The sequence below is a fragment of the Acanthochromis polyacanthus genome, chromosome 7, assembly GCF_021347895.1.
Source record: "Acanthochromis polyacanthus isolate Apoly-LR-REF ecotype Palm Island chromosome 7, KAUST_Apoly_ChrSc, whole genome shotgun sequence".
In the NCBI taxonomy this organism is placed as follows: Eukaryota; Metazoa; Chordata; class Actinopteri; family Pomacentridae; genus Acanthochromis; species Acanthochromis polyacanthus.
The window spans coordinates 10,580,605-10,597,670 of NC_067119.1; the positions used below are offsets into that span (position 1 = coordinate 10,580,605).

General features: G+C 37.8%; 1 protein-coding gene across 2 annotated transcripts in view; it reads right to left on the reverse strand.

The window, feature by feature from the left end:
• The window catches only part of malt1 (MALT paracaspase 1), a 22,137-nt gene continuing 5,071 nt past the window's right edge, over positions 1-17,066 (reverse strand). The window contains exons 4-19 of one of the 2 annotated variants that reach the window (XM_051950901.1): positions 15,496-15,662; positions 15,093-15,214; positions 12,914-13,061; positions 12,641-12,822; positions 11,952-12,060; positions 11,809-11,856; positions 10,696-10,719; positions 10,541-10,585; positions 8,909-9,112; positions 7,773-7,950; positions 6,894-6,965; positions 6,679-6,806; positions 6,118-6,267; positions 4,450-4,607; positions 4,235-4,360; positions 1-3,547 (exon numbers count right to left, since the gene is read on the reverse strand). In XM_051950901.1, coding sequence (XP_051806861.1) covers positions 3,056-3,547; positions 4,235-4,360; positions 4,450-4,607; positions 6,118-6,267; positions 6,679-6,806; positions 6,894-6,965; positions 7,773-7,950; positions 8,909-9,112; positions 10,541-10,585; positions 10,696-10,719; positions 11,809-11,856; positions 11,952-12,060; positions 12,641-12,822; positions 12,914-13,061; positions 15,093-15,214; positions 15,496-15,662 — 2,353 coding nt within the window. In that variant the 3' untranslated portion in view covers positions 1-3,055. The remainder of the gene's footprint in view (positions 3,548-4,234; positions 4,361-4,449; positions 4,608-6,117; positions 6,268-6,678; positions 6,807-6,893; positions 6,966-7,772; positions 7,951-8,908; positions 9,113-10,540; positions 10,586-10,695; positions 10,720-11,808; positions 11,857-11,951; positions 12,061-12,640; positions 12,823-12,913; positions 13,062-15,092; positions 15,215-15,495; positions 15,663-17,066) is intronic. The other variant, XM_051950902.1, reaches the window with a different exon arrangement.

The window sequence follows — 17,066 nt, forward strand, 5'->3', positions numbered from 1 at the left end:
GTCAGATCAGCAGGACATTTTATCCCCTAAGCTCCCCAAACACTCCTCTATTGGGTCTCTCCTGGAGATAACTTGTCACATATTTTGTGTAAAGTACACAAAACAAGTGGAACCAGAGGGACAAAACTGCATTCATGGTTGTGTCCTTTTTAAGTTGTCACCAGCAGGCAGTGTTAATCAGCTCATTGCCAACAGGTGTGCTAGGTGGCTACCTGTAATCAGTGGCATCCTAAGATTTGCCTCACAGAAAACCTGAAAAACTAAATTTAAATGTAAATTTCAACTTCCAAGAACAAAATACAATCACAAAACTACATACTGATTATACAAACAATTAGGTCGATCATACAGGTCAGTATGAGGACCTGGCATGGCTAATAAATGAGTCTTTTTTATCCCTGTGTCCTTTTTAAGTTGTCACCAGCAGGCAGTGTTAATCAGCTCATTGCCAACAGGTGTGCTGGTTGGCTACCTGTAATCAGTGGCATCCTAAGAAGTGCCTCACAGAAAACCTGAAAAACAAAATTAAAATTTATAGTTTAACCTGCAAGAACAGAACACATTCACAGAACTATATACAAGCAAACAATTAGGTCGATGATACAGATCAATCTGAGGACCTGGCTTGGCTAATAAATGGGCTTTTTTTTTTAATCCCTGTGTTTGTCTCATCTGTGGCTGAATGTGACCGTTTTTCCATAAACTGCATTTGAAAAGAAATAACTTTGAGAGAAATAGATGAGTATGAATGAGGCCTCTTGAAGTAAGCTGCACAGAATCATATCACCTAATTAGTCTCCATAATAGGCTAAGAGACCTAATGCAAGACATGTAGTATTCAGTAGAAGTTATTCAATGAACTCCTTCATTTATTGGTCACAATTAAAACCAGTTGTAGCATTTGTGTGTGACCTATCCTGTAAGAACAGTGACCCAGATTATTTTGTTCTATCAGACTTTTATTCTATAGAAAATGAAGATTCAGGTCTAGATGTATGCCTATAAGAACTGGTAAATGAAAAGTTTGTATAATAATGTAAATCAGAGGGGCAGTGGACTTTGGCAGCTCTGCGATCTCTCAACATCAGGCCAAATTTAGAAGCATCAACATGAACATGTGGCGGATATTAAAGCAAACAGTGGCTTAAATCCCAGGAGGAAAGTGGTGAGAGTGTTTTGGAAAGTTTCATGGTTCACCGAGGGGGCAGAAAGTAATAAAGTCTAAGGACAGTGGTGGAGGGTAATAGAATACATGTTCGTGTATGTGTTTCTACAGTACAAAATATGAGTGCATTAAAGTATATTCTAAACAAACAAGCTTTATGGGCAAATTTCACTTTAGTTCATTTTTACTCATTTGTTTTTATTTGTATTTGTGGTGGTGTTCACTTTACTTCTGCTTGCTATTGTAACAATTTACCACTGGGGATCAATAAAGTATTTCTATTGTATTTTTTCTATTCTAAGTTACTGTATTGTATTATATACTACATGAATATTTTAAATTCTGCAATATTTACCCTGAAATTTAAAATTAGTTGTAGTTTAATATTTTATTTGCTAGGTAAATTACCACCTAGCAAGCGACTCAGCTGATATGATAGCCAACGTTAGCATGTTAGCATGCTAACTAGCAAGCAAACCACCAAATGAAACCATGCCAAACCAGAACATACATAAAATGAGCCAAATTTCTGACTGATTATTTATATTTATTTGCTATAACTTAAACATCTTCCTAAATGCCTGAAACCTTTAAACAACTAACAGAGAAAACCTTTTGTTAAGTGAGCTAGCTTCCCCACAGTCAGAACTTTTTCATTCATTTCATGTAAATGGAAAATCAAAGAAAGAATTTTAAAAAAAGCTTTTTTGTGCCATTTTTTGTTTTAAGAAGACTAGATGTAAGGCCAGAAAATGAAAATAAATATTGTGTAAGACTGTAAATCCACATTGTTGTATTTCCTAGCTTAATATTGTGAAAAATAAAACAAGAGAAAATTGGGATAGGTATATTCTGTCAGAGTAATTATTTAATATATTACCACTTTGAGTAATCTAAAAGAATACAATACAAATTATATGTATTCTGTAATGTTCTGAAATATTTGTTAAAAGTAAGACAAGGATATAAACTGGGCTCATGTTATATAATGCAAACAGCTAGGAGGCAGCTGGTGGAAAGTTTTTAACACAAAGGCCTTCTACTGCCATCCTGAGGGAACACTGACAGAAAACAGAGGAAGAGCTTTGTAAAAATACTTCATGTGTGAAGGTATTTAATCATATTTCCTCTCAGACATATCTATGATCAGTGGTGGAATGAGTTTTCACAAAAATATAGACTTGAGTAAATGTTTTGAGGTACTTGTACTTGAGTATTTCCAGTTTATGCTACTTTATACTCAAATTCAGGTAAAAACAATGCACTAATTGCAACACTACATTTGAGTAATTTTTTTGAAACAAGGAGATAAAATTATTTAACAAAAAACTAAGATTTTGTGAACAGAGGACAATGCAAAAACAACAAAAAGAAGAAAAACAACATTTGGGATGCGGAATTTTTCTTTGGTCAATCATCTTAAGATCACTCAAACCAGAGGCTCAAACCTCACACTGGGAACTGTAAATAAAGTGGTTATTAATTGTAAATGCAGCAATGCAAATATCGAGATTTTGAAACTTTTGCTTGAGTAAAAAATCTGCTGACTTTTTTGTCCATGACTGTTTGAGATCAAAGTTTTCATCCACCTTCTTCTCTCTTCATGTTTAATATTTTACAAAATAAGGATGATGCTCTTTGACCTTTAATTTGACCTCACTTGGCTTAAAGTTTGAATAAAGCAACAATTCCAGTTCTGTTTGAAAGCACTAAAAATCTACATCAGTCACCCTTTGTCAGTTTACTGAAATGCAATTGTTGATATCTCTAAAAATGTATTTACAAAATATACGTATGGCAGCATACAAATAATGCGTATAAATCCAAGAACACAAAATCTTTTCACGGCATGTAACAGGAAATACAGCAGCAAAGCCTCCGTGTGTTTCACTACAGCTGAGGCTGCAGACTGTTGATGAACACCGTCTGCAGCTCGTCGATGTCGTCCGTGGCCTCTATCGGGATGCTGAGTCGCCCTGGGGAGCTCGACAGCCCCTCAGGGGAGTCGTACGGCGGATCGTAGCGACGTTGGCTCAGGTGGTCACAGTAGGAATCCCTGCAGCCTCCCACTGTACCCTGGAGATGCTCACAGATGTCCAGGTAGCGCTGCTGGGGGGAGAGCCGGTTGCTGTCCTGGGCCTGCAGAGACCCGTGATGGGGGTGGAGGCGGTGTTCGGGCCCGGGGCTGTGGCAGGGGCTGTGGGACGGACTGTGGGGCATCATGCAGGTCTGCAGGCAGCTGTTCCGCCTCATGGCCCGGTGGAGGTCCAGCCGAGCGATCAGCGGCTTGCCGATGTTGACGCTTTTGGTCCAATGGACGGGATGGTCGTCGTCCATGGAGGCGAAAGTGCCCTGAAGGCAAACGGTGAAGACCAGCTCCTCCTGTGAGGTAAACAGTCATAAACACAAAGGGATGCTTTATTTTGTTAGATTTTAAAAGCCATAACTGCTTTTTTTAAGCTAATTAAAGTAGATATTTTGAGAGATCGACACGAAAGGATGAGGGAAAAGTTATGGCCAAGGAATTTTGCTCATTGAATTCTTTTAGCCATTCTCACAGATCTCATGATTAGCTTGCTGTAAAATTCACTTTTGTGTTGGGCAGAGAATGAATCCAACCTACTTTCCTCTAATGCTGGCAGAAAGGAGACAATTTTGGAGAAATGCCTTGACAACTATTATCAAGTTTGCCACAATAAATTTTCCTGATTTTTGTGACAAATCAATTTTGATTGTTTAGTCTTGTCTGTGTGAGTTTGTTCTGTTCAACTGTCTATGGTTTGTTAGTTTGTTGAGCCTTTTTGTGCGTTTTAATTATTATTTCTTGCTTCAGTTTATGCCATGCGTTTCTTACTTTTTTGGGATTTTTGGGTAGTTTACCCCTATATTTAATTTAACTAGACTGTTTGTTTTTCTACTAGCTTTTTGACTAAAGTCTCCTTTTTTTTTCTTAAGTACCTGAATTTGGGCCTATAACTCACTGATACATGACAGAATATGTAGTTTTGTTCTCTATTTAAAAGAATTTTACATTGAATTTTTCCCCTAAATGTCATGTTGAGTTTTTACCCTGAGTTTCTGCAGTGAGCTCAGTCTGGTGTAGAGGCAGTGTTGCGGCAGGCAGCTGGACAGAAGGTAGATTCCTGTTTCCTCTGGAGTCTCTCTGTTCATCTCTTTAGGATCCACATCCAGGTCCTACAGCAAGAAAAGCAAGTTTACACCAATTTAGAAAGATAAGAAATTATCCGCTCTCTTTCAGCAGTCATTGTTCCAGACATGTTGACCTGTGTGAAATCAGTGACGTGAGCCTGGCAGGAGGACATGTCCTCCGGCTTCTTCACGATGTGGGTGTAAATGACGAGCACGTTGGAGAACTCAGCAGCGAAGCCCAACTTGATCTGAGCACCGCAGTCAAAGTTGAGACACATACTCTCAGGAAGCTCTGCAATAACACACAGAAACAAACATTTCAGACACTTTACATTTGATTAATTTATGCTGCATTCCCAAATTCACACAAGGTTTCATTTACTGTTCTGTTACTTTAAATGTTAAAAAATAAACTTTTTCATTAATAGCTTTTTTTGGATTCATGTCCCAAAGATTAACTTGAAATGATTCTATCAATAAACAAAACTACTTTGTGTTGAATTTGGACAATGCACCAAAAAAAATCCTAAATAATTTCACTGAAGTAAAAGAAATCAGTCTTAAATCAGCTGAGAAAAGGTGAGACTTCATAATTATATCAGACACAGTCACTTGAAAATAGCAAAAACGAGCCCTGTACCACCCACACTGGAACATTAGTTTGATATAATTTTGGAAATATTCAAATGCAACAACTGACTTTTCCTCTGAGGTCTCAAAAATCATAAATTTTACCAACTATGCAAATCTAAAGAAAGTGGAACAAATTTATAAGCTTAGTGTGGGCAGACTTTTTATAAAACCCCCATTGTTTTAAGGTTTCACTCAAATGCAAAATGAGCACATGTAAGAAGGTTAAAACAGACAAATTGCTAATGGATTGAAATAGGATGACCGTACATGTATGAATACGGATGTGTAAGCGGATATGTAGAGTACACAGTATATAGACACATACATATGTATTCTTCTGTACATAGGATAGAATAGAGTAGTATAGATTAGAATAGACTGCAAATGTTATATATTTTTTTATTAATGTACATTGGTCTATATATGCATAAAAAAACGGGACAGTGTTCAGAGTCGTTACATCTAAAAGGCTCTGCAAATTGTGAAGTGTTCTAAGAAAAATAGAATAAAAATAAAGAAAAAGGCAAAAATGTCTAAATGTCTAAATCTTGTACAGCTTTAAATCTTTAAGTCTCTGCGGGTGTTCACAAAATTATTACACAGACGGCAAGAATAAATAAAACGTATATTTCTGATATAAACACTGCTTCGGAAAAATGTTTTTGTGAAATGAAAATTGATGCTTTCAGCACTTCGGGCCACTAAGACCCTTTAAATTGAAGCAGAGGACTGAAACAGAATCATCTTAACTTTGTTAGAATTTAGGAAGTGGAGTCACAAGTCAAACAGGTTGGAAACCAGAGTTCTCCCAACTAGCAGGTTGATGAATCACAATAAAGTCAGCTGTAGTGATGTTATTTCCCTCTTTGCAAAACCTACTGACTTCTGTGTTCTATAATCAAACATTCATAAGCTGATGGAAGAGAGAGACGTTACATTGCTGTGATCAGGTGATTTTCACTCCACCAACCTGCTGTTCAGAGACCAACCAGTTTCCAACAACACCGTCACTGTCTCACAAAACTTCCCTGTGTCCTTCGTCGACATTAACTAGAAACAACACTTGACTGAGCGAGCAGTGCTGAGCTGCTGTAAACAACCAGGAGCTTCCCACTGCAAATGATGACAAATGAAAAACAGATATATTATTTGACTAGTTTTGAACTCACCGTGAGCTTTCGCCCACTGACGGCTGTGAGCGTGAAGGAGGTCAGCGCTGTCGCCGGGCAGAATAGGATCGGTCAGCGCTCTCCTCTCTGACAGACTGCTGCGGATCTCCAGAGCCTGCTTACCCTTCGTAGCATCAAACTGACCCATGTCTGTGAACAAACACATTTCAACAACACACAAAAGCATCTATAAGCATTTATGACAATGGATTTAAATTAATTTACTTTCAATTAAAGTTAAAGATGTATCTTGGTTTTGATGCCTAAGTAAGTTTCCTTCCACTTAAAGGAAGCTCCATCAGCCCGCAAGCAAGAAACAATATTTACATTAATAATGCAAAGCGAGCTACTTTTAATTAAATCGATTAAATGATAAAGTGAAACCCAGCAACGGTGTAGCAACTGAAATTTGAAACCAACACGTACAAAATGGTCTGCTGATTCTTCACTACACCCCACGGTGACCCATTAATCTTCACAGCTACAACTTCATTTTATAATTTAATGCCTCCTGGGCTGCGTTTTAAATAATTCTATGTGGTGTTTCTGTCCTCCTCTCACCCTCAGCGACTCTGTCCAGCACCACTGTGATCTTCTCGTCGTCCAGCAGACGCTTCTTCAGAAACTTGACAAACACGCCGTTGGTGAAGCCGCTGGAGCTCAGCTCAAAGGCTTCGGCGTCCTGGCACCTGAAGAGAAACCTCAGTATTTTAAATGTGTGACATGAAAAAGTGTATCAGGTTAGTTTTTAATGATATTTAATGTTTCAGACTCACGTTGCATATCCAAACACTATGTTGGCCGTAACCCTCAGGACAATGTTTGGAGTGCTGTCGTCATGAATATTCCTGAAAATTCAGAAAGAAATCTATGAAACTTTTAAGATGCAAACCAAGGCTATAATTCCCAGTAAGCTCCAAAACACAAATCCCAGCAACAGCTCTTTGATTTGATTGTGGCTTTATTGCATTTCATTCCTGTGTCTCTGCACTCATTTTTTGTTTTTCTGCCAATTACAGTGAATTCAATACAAGAAAAAAATCTTTTAAAACTTTAATTCAAAGTTTAAACAAAAGGAAATATCATAAAGGAAGAAGAAAATGCTACCGTTTAAAAAAATACTTCTATCAGACACCTAAACTAGAGCTCAGGTAATGAATTGTTTAGACATCTAACTGAAAATGTCTTGGCGCATATTTAAAAAATTGAGAAACTTAAATCTGATATAAAAAATATAATTTACATCTTCTCAAATATCAATATTTGCTGGTTTTCTTAGTCTTTCATGATGATAAACAGTTTGTTTTACATTTACTTGGAAAAAAGTAGTTTCTAAAATTATTTTAACATTTTTTTTGCCCAAATGTTTCATCAGTTAATTAAGAAAAAACACATTAAACAATAATGAAAATAACTGTTATAAACTAATTTAAATAAAAATATTTTTTAGGTGTAAAATACCTCCAATTTCCCTCTTGTAGTCTACAAATCTAAAGTCCATTCAAGTGTGAAATAATGTGAATATTTGGTCATATTTTAGTGATTGTTTCATTCTGGAACCTAAACTTCCTGCAGTAGTAACTTTCCTCTACAGCTGCTCTGTGTAAGAATATTAATTAAATCTCACTTCAACATAATAAACTCCAAGGTCTCACCTCTTCCTGCACATGTCCAGCAGAAAAACATTGAGGCCGGTTTCCTTCTCCTGCATCAGCTTCAGGATGCTCTGCACACATAAACAGTTGGCTGACCTGTAGGGGTTTGGAGCATCTACCGGCACCATGAAGCTGTTTCCGTAGTTCTCGTAACCATGACCGGCGTAGTACAGCAGACCTGAAAACAGCATTAATGTTTCGTTGTTTGATGTAAAATTTCTATGTAGCATTAGTTGTCATTATTAGATTACAGGAAATGTTAAATATTCTGTTTCGAATGCAACGACAATACAGACATTTAGGGTTAAAACTGATGTATTAAATAATTTATTTTTATTTTATTTGTTTATTTGATGTATTTCAGATGTGCCACAGTATCATAGACAACAAACCAAATCCAAAACCTAAAATGTCTAAAAACAAGTAGGACATCTGTCTGCACATCTCATATCTTACTGTTTCCTGTTTGTGTCAATCCTTAAACGTTTTTAAAAACTCCAAGAACACACTTAATGTTCCACATCATTCTATTTTTCTTTTGTTTCTTCTGAAATTGTTTTATAGTTGTGCTCATTTTGAGCTGATCATCCAGACTGTTCCATAAGTTTACCCCACAAACTGAGAAACATCTACTCTTCATGAGCAGACGGCTTTTTAAAATTAGAATTTCTTGTTAATTCATAGTTTTCAGTGTTGCTTCTGAACAGTTGTTATCAGGGAGTAACTTGTGGTTTGCTCTGCAGATTATTTGTGCAGTTCTAAATTCAACTAAATCCATAAATTTCACAGTATTGGTGTTGGAGAACAATATATTTGTGTGTTCATTATCCACAACATGATGCATTATCCTGATAGGCTTTTTAGTAATATGTTTATTTGGTATAATGCAGTTTTATATGTGTGACCACACATTTCTGCACTTATGAATTTATGAACCAGTAACATTCCTAGAAATTCATTTTCATATACTCTTTATATATTGGAGTTCTCAATATTTATCTGAATGAAAGAGTTTGTTTTACTTATTATTTATACAGTACAATGCAGTTTAAAGGTTTAAAATTTCTGTCGTGTTTGTCCCTTCCTGGTCTAAAATAATCCACAGCCATCCAGAGGTTTGTAAAATCCCAACATACCATAGACGCCTTTGTGCAGCAGCAGCAGAAACTCATCAACAGCGTTTCTCATCTCCGACTCCGTGAGGTCCAGCAGCGAAACCACCTTAAAGTTTAGCTGCCGCAGCAGGTTGGTGAGATCGTAGACGTCCACCATGGGAGCTTTGAGCTGAGGGTGGTTCTGGTACGACAGGTTGCCGATCAGCAACGCCACCTTGTCGGTCGCTGGGATCGAACACAGAAGAAAGAGGAAGCCAGACTGATAAACAATCCGTATATGATAATATGCATCAGCTGAAAGTGAAGCTAAAGTGGAAAATACACTCCCCTCCAAAAATAATGGAACAATAAGGCCAGCTCCTTTATTTTTGCTGCAGACTGAAAACGTTTGAGTTTGACATTAAATGATAAATATGAATATTTCAGCTTATATCTACATCTGGGTCTGATGCACAGCTTAGAAGACAGCATTATTTGTAACGGAACACCCCATTTTTAGGATAGCAAAAGTGTTTTAATAGACTTAAAATAGATTAAAGTGAATAAAAATTAATATTTAGTTGCAATGACTGCATCAAGCCTGTGACCCGCTGACGTCACCAAACTTTAGCATTCTTCTTTTCTGATGCTTTTCCAGGCTTTCACCGTGGCCTCTTTTAGTTGTTTAGTTTGGAGGGTTACTCACTTCCGTCTCCTTTATAGCAGGTAAAAAGCAGCTCTATAATAAATAAAGGAATTGGCCTCACTTTTCCAATACTTTTGGAGGGGAGTGTAACTCATGCTGGCAGCAGTCCAAAGACTAGACTAGAAATGCAAGTGACAAATGCCCACTGCAATATTTTTGCCTATTTTAAGTTTTTTTCCAATGTACTTTAGTCCAATAGATGTTCTTCTTGCATACCATTTCTTGTTTAATGAAGCCTTTTAAAGCTGCTTTGTTATCTGGTTATCTGGTGGACAAAATAACAGAAACTACAGTCTGACAAACACAACTTTTGAGGTCCATATTGATGACAACATCTGAGTACTTACAAGTGTAATAAACACTTTTTTTTTTGGACAAGAATCCTTCCTTTGTTCACTAAAGAACTGTGACTGAGATGCTGTATGTGCAGAGCAGTACATCCATCTGACTGATCTGCTTTTTATTTAAATTATTAAAACTGCTACAAAATGTTAATTGTATATACTATTTCTTTGCGTACGTGGAATTTATCTGCAGGTGATGCTCTTGTTCTAATCAAGTGCACAATTTCCATCTGTTTGACCATTTCATGATTATATGTGGTAAAAAATAAAAAGCTTTTTAAAACAAATAATCATCAGAGCTGGGAGGAAGGAAGTGGACCAAACTGTGGTGAAAAATAAAACACAGTGACCTTAATATCTGTTTGATATCGTGGTTTACTCTCTTAATGTTTCCATTGTGCTCAAAGTGATGTCTTGGCTAACTCATCTCCTGTTACATGAAAGTTTCACATCTTTATTTTAGTGCTGATATTGAGAGGGGAACTGACATTCAGGACAAATATCCCCTTAATATCAGACACAAGAAGCACAGAAATGACACTTTAAGGAAGCCTTATTAATCTTTAGAAAAGGCAGAAACACTGATCAGATTTTAATAAGTCACATCCATTGAATAAGACTCACCATAAAGTTGTTCAGGAATACTGTTTAAGAAAAAGTCACTGGAATCTAAAATTGCAACAAACAACAACAAATATCAAACAGCATTTGCTTTTTCAAGAAAAACATGCATTTAAATCGTTATGTTTAAATGTTTGTTGACATTATTTGACCCTTACCTCTTCCAATGGCGTATATGTCATCTAGGAATCAAAAATAAAAATATTTTACCATCGTATAAGCTTTGCATGTCTATGATAAAACAATATGGTTATGGAAAACACTGATTAGTCAAAGGGAAGGTGAACCTACAGTTCATTTTCATGCAATCAAGTGAACTAATCATACACTTTGAAAGTTAGTGGTATTCTTTGTTTTTCTTATCGCCAAAAAAATCCCACAGAAAGACAAACACTGCAGTGATAAGTTTCAACCCCTTGATATTGAAGCCTTTTGGTTTAATGTTTTAAAAAAAAAAAGACTTGGGGATTTCCTAAAGCAGCTGGACACGTAGTCCAAGGCAAATATTACTCAAAGTTAGAAACAATTACTACATCTTTAGGGTTTATTTATTGTTGTGGTGTGTTAAAGGAGGATTTTGGTTTATATCAATCTGCCATTTTTCCCATCAATGTGTCTCTGTTAGGCATGTTAATTCTGCACTCTCTGTAGAGATTTAAGGGAAATGAAGAGTCGCACAAAGAAGTGTGTGAACAAACTTAAAACCAAACATTAGAAATAAGTCATGTAAAAATGATACTTGTGCAACTTCTTGTTCCCCCAAATATCTATTACAGAGGTGAAAAATGTAAAATTAGGTCAAATAGTGCAAAAAAAAAAATGCAAAAGTCACATTAATGGGTAATACTCTAAGGTGAAAAAAGTGGAATTATCCTTTAATTCACATTGTTATGCTGATGAGAACTTGTAGCAGCAGCAGTTTTAATGTGTTCTTTTTTTACATTCAGAGCTGTCAGTTCGGTGCTAGTTTCCATCTTTTGTGGGATTTGTTGACAATAACAGAATAGAAAACTACCATCATTTAATATAATCAGAAGTAATGAAATTAGTCAAATCAAACTTCATGCATGTGAAAGCTGCAGATCAAACCCAGTGAGTCTTGTGCTGGTTAGTGTTTATGTGGCAATAATCTAGATCATGACCCACATGCACTTACAGGAACAATATTAAAGAAAGTTCTGATTATTATTAGCATGCAGCTAATATTTGCTGATTGGTACCAGTGTTATTTAATACACCGTAACAAACAGGCCCGATGTTTCAACTGTTACCTTCAGAGCACTCCATTGCCCCTGAAAGCTGGACAGATATCCTCGGTGCTTTCAGTTAAGAACACAGGCAAATAATCGCTCAGACACAATGACAACAGAGCTGCTTTTATAGTATTAAAAGCACATCCTCGGGGGCGACATACCTATTATAACATCGACTTCATTGGTCCACATCCTTTCAGAGTTGTTGCTGCTTCTGCTGCTGATCTCACAGCGGTACCTGCCGTGTTGATCCTGCATCGCGTGAGGAATCTGAGAGGCAAAGATGCTTTTTAAAAAGTCACCTCAGCAATAATAGCTGTAAAAAAAATCTGTTTAAGAACCAAACAGCTTCCAGGTCAGGCCTTGTAACACCTAAAGACAAGAAATAAAAGCAGTATTCTTCTTTTTCTCTTCAGGTGCCACCACAGCGAATCATCTGCTTCCATCTCACCCTATCATCTCACACCAGCTAACATCCTGTCCTCTTTCACCTATAAACCTCCTCTTTGGTTTTACTCTAGGCCTCCAGTTCAAAACTCAGCATCTTTCTTCCGATATATTCACTCTCTCTCCTCTGTTCATGCCCAAACCATCTCAGTCTGGCCTCTCTATCTCCAAAATATCTAACATGCGCTGTCCCTCATCTTATCCATCCTGGTCATTCCCAAAGAGAACCTCAACATTGTAACATCTGCTACCTTCAGCTCTGCCTCCTGTCTGACAACATCGCTGGTCTCACACCTTTCCTTTCATTCTTGCTGGTCCTCATCGTTCCAACCTGCTTGCTTCTCTTCTCCACTCTCTCCATTGCTCTGGACTGTTGACAAGCAAGAAAACAGCGCCTCCTCACCGTGAGTTTCCTGTTTGAGGCGTTTGCGATCGGCACCCCGTTTCTGTGCCACTGATACCGAGGAATCGGACGTCCGACGGCTCCACACTCCAGCTGCAGGTTTTCACCGACATGTAGCCGCTGGGACTGAGGCTGGATCACCACCTTCATCCGGCCGTCTAAGGACTGATAACTCTGCCCTCCTGGTGGTGTAGGAAGAGAAGACATCATCTGCTACATCTACGACATTAGTTCAAAGATTCTTGATTCAGGAAACAGAAGCCCCAAACTCACCATAAGACACGGCGACATTCAGGACGTCCACCTGAACCCACTGGCTGAATTCAAAGTCGTCTCCAGTGTTCACCCTGCAGATGTAAAAGCCGGCGTCCTTCAGATGGACCGGACTAATCACCAGGTCTGGGGAGGAGCTGTTTGGCACCTAAAGGTGTGAAAATGTGAGCCATATTTATCAGCAGGTGAAGTCATTCCAGAAAGACAGCGTTTCCTCACCTGCAGGCTGAAATCTAACCTCTAGGCCTGACTTCACATTTACTCTTCTTGGCTCTCTCTGTACTTCATGTTTCTCAGTAATCACATATGATGCATCGCAGGATCTTTGTTCGCTAAAGAGGCTTTTTTAAACTGTAAAGAACATTATTCAGGTTTGCTTTGTTTTGTTTATGAATGCGGACAATGCAAAGAACACATCAGTCTGTAAAAGAATACAGATGAATGTAAATATTAGATCTCTAATGTTTGCTTTTAATTTCCCTGATGATTGCCGGTAAAGAAAACAGGATTCAGATGTCAGTTTAACCCTCTGAACCCAAAACACACTGTCAGTTTTTAAGTTTCCAAGTTTCCAACAGTCCTTGAAACACTCATCTCATGTCATTTTGTCTAAAAACCAAACTGAATCTGAGCTTAAAGTCGTGACATTTGACCAAAATCACTTCATTCTATGTGCCCTAGTTAAAAATTCTTGACAAAAACAAACCATTTGCACGAGATTCTGTGAAAAACAGAAAACTCTGTGCTCCTCAGCATAAACATAAATCCATTAATGACTCAAAAAGCAGAGACTTTTCCGTAAACCAGGCTGAACTGCAGGATGTGTTTACAGCGAACAGACAGGAGACATAGATGGAAACTAATTAAAAACGTAAGTAGTAAAATGGAATGAAAAGAGCCTAAATCACACGCTGGATTTAATAACGTAATTAAAACCTGCAAATTATTAAAATGGTAAGAAATGAAGAGCATCATAGTGTCTGTTATGAGAGAAATTCTGTTTGGAGTGAGAGTGGCTGTGCAGGACTCTCAGACTTCAGTCATTTTGTTTGTTTTTATTGCTTATTGTGAACTGATCATCATAAATGGACAGATTACATGAGTTTATTCTTCTTTTTGCTCCCTTTCATTCAAGTTTGGAAACTTTTGTTGTATTGTATTGATTTTTTTTCTTTTGTCAATGAATGAACTAAAAAAATAAAACAAAACTCACTGGAGAAACCCCATCATATCTGCAACCACTTGTTAATGTCTTGATGATGTCATGTTGTGTGGGTGTGTGAGTCTGTGTATGTGTGTGTGCATGGCTGTCTATATGTAGGGAGGGTGGAAAGGTTTTTTTTTTATTTCTATTTTTAATTGTATTTATTTATTGTCTTCTTTGATTTTAATTCTTGTGAAGCAGTTTGTGTTGTTCTGCATGAAAAGCGCTATACAAATAAATGAAGTTTGAAGTTTTAATATTCACAACAACAAATCACAGCCTGTCCTCTTGTAGCTGCATCAGTCTTCTCACACCACACCCAAAGTCCACCACTTCTCTTTTCAGGGTTCTGACTGGAATCACCTGCAGCAGACCTTAAAGCTCAGCTCATTCATTCCCCTCTGCTCATTTAAAATCCAGTTCAACCAACAGTACAGGACCACTGCACTTGCTTTTAGCCATTTAACTCTTATGTGTCACTGTTTATGACTATTGTCTGTTTCTGTCTTTTGTTTTCCTTTCTCTTTCTGTCCACTGTTTTGCATCCACCTTTTATGCAGCCAGGTTAGTATTGTAAATGGTTCTCAGTTGATCTACTTGGTTAAATAGATAAAAGTGTTTGATATTTATATAAGCTATTTTTTAAAATTAAGTAAAACAGATGCAACATGGAGATGCAGCGATCGTGTTTTGTGTTTGCTTGGAGCGCTGCTGAAGAAGATTTCAAGCCCAAACCTGTAAATTTGGCACTTTAGCTGCGCTTTGCAATTCACTGCAACTTTATCTGTGAATTCCATCAAGTCCTGCACCAGACAATATCGCTTTACTGAGTACATTTAGAGACACTGAAGTAGATACTGAGATACAACGTACAACTAAAACACTAAACACAATGACAAAGAATGAAAAGGAGATTCTAAGAAATGATAGCAGAGATAAAAACACAAGGTGAGGATGTGAGGACCTGCAGCTCACCTCTTCCTTAGATTTGAACCACTGGTACTGGAGTGGAGATTTGCCGACGGCGTGGCAGCTGAGGCGCAGATTGTGGCCACAAATAAGAGCTACAGACTGGGGCTGAATGACGATCTGCAGGGCTGCACATTGAGGAGAGGTTCACTGTGAATCCACACTGATTTTAAACAGGCTAAAGACAGCATCAGTTTTGGGAGTTTCCATAAGTAAACACATGATCTCATATTTCCTCTTTGAAAGTCCCAAAGTCTGCTCGTACTTGACTGCAAACAGGCCCGACAATGTAATCTGAGCATCATCAAACACTAGGAAGTGAGTCACGAATTCTCCTTAAAGCTAAAAATAAAACATAGATGGACCCTTGACAGCATAATAACAGGGTGGAGGTGTGTTTTCACTGCACCTGGCGGCTTCAGGCACTGCAGAGCGTCCTGGTTGCCCAGAGTCTGGAGGTAATCCATCAGGTGACCCGCGGTGCAGCCTCGCTCTCCCATCAGCCTCAGCAGCATGAGGCTCGGGCTGCCCTCCAGCTCCAGCACCTTCAGGGAGCACATCTCCATGTCGTCTGAGCTGCAGAGACCGACAGCACACTTCAGATCTCACACCGTAGAATCATAACTGTTCCAATACACGTGCTGAAAACACACTAGAACATTCAGGTTGTAAGTAGCTTTTAGATAAAGCGCATGAAGAAAACAAGCGAACACCTTACCTGTAACACATGAAATCAGGCTGGCTGAGTCAGTGATCTGTTTAAAGTCTCTTATTAAAACATACTTTTAGAGCCTTTACTGATTTCATTTAAACTTTTACTAATTACTCCAGCAAGGAACACAGCAGAGTTATGTGACGATCGGTGTAGGTCTGTCTGTCTGTCTGTCTGTCTGTCTGTCTGTCTGTCTGTCTGTCTGTCTGTCTGTGCACAACATTATTCAGAAACGGAATAACAGATTTGGATGAAATTGTCAGGAAAGGTCAGAAGTGACACAGGGATCACCTGACTGGATTTTGGCAGCTTACAGTCTGGATCCACTGATTTTTTTTAAAGATTTCTGTACCATAGTGAGATAGCGGCATGGCATCACTGTATCTATGACAACAAGTGAACACTACACCAGCTGCCTGCTGACGATCACATGATTGTGATCCTACTACAAACCGACCACTGTGGATTTATTGGGACTTATCCATCGGAAATAACATAACCACTGAGCAGCCTTGGTGGAGTACTGCGCTCTGTGAGTACTTTTCTTATTTGGAACTCTCTTTCATTTATGCTAACCTCCCGTTTCTAACACTTTGTTGGTTTTATGCAAAGTGTTGATTTTTTCTGTCTGATTTTATGGTTTTTCTGGGGTTTTTTTTGTTTTTGTTTTTTGCTGTCTTGTTAAGCACTTGGGAACTCTGATTTCAAAACTGCCCTATAAAAAATTTCTTATCAATTATACGGGCAACATCTGGAGGACAAACATACAGTATCTGAGTAACATGACTACTAGAGGTCGACTCACTATCAAAATGGCTGATTTTTGGATCTTGGATTTTTCTAATATTAGATATTATTATATTATTAGATATTATTCACTCATATTCATTCATATTATAGATATTATTCTTTAACTGATTCCGGACCAAATAAATTTATTTAATAACGCACTATTTTGTCTCTGATGCAGCCGTCTCTTTGCATCTGTAGTCGCAACTCTGTAGAGTTAAGCAAAGCCATCTGATTGGTTACGTGTCAATAACATTAGCTTGTAAACACTGACAAATGGCAAAAAGTTCATTTTTCTATATTGGAGTCCGTGTTACTCCAATTTTGACAACATTTTCATTTAAATGCAAACTTAGACCAGGTCCAGATATCAGTTATTGGTATCTTTGACTACTAATAATCAATAAAAACCTGGAAAAAACACATCAGCTGACCCCATATTATGATAAAACATCATGGTGATGGCTCAAATAAAAATA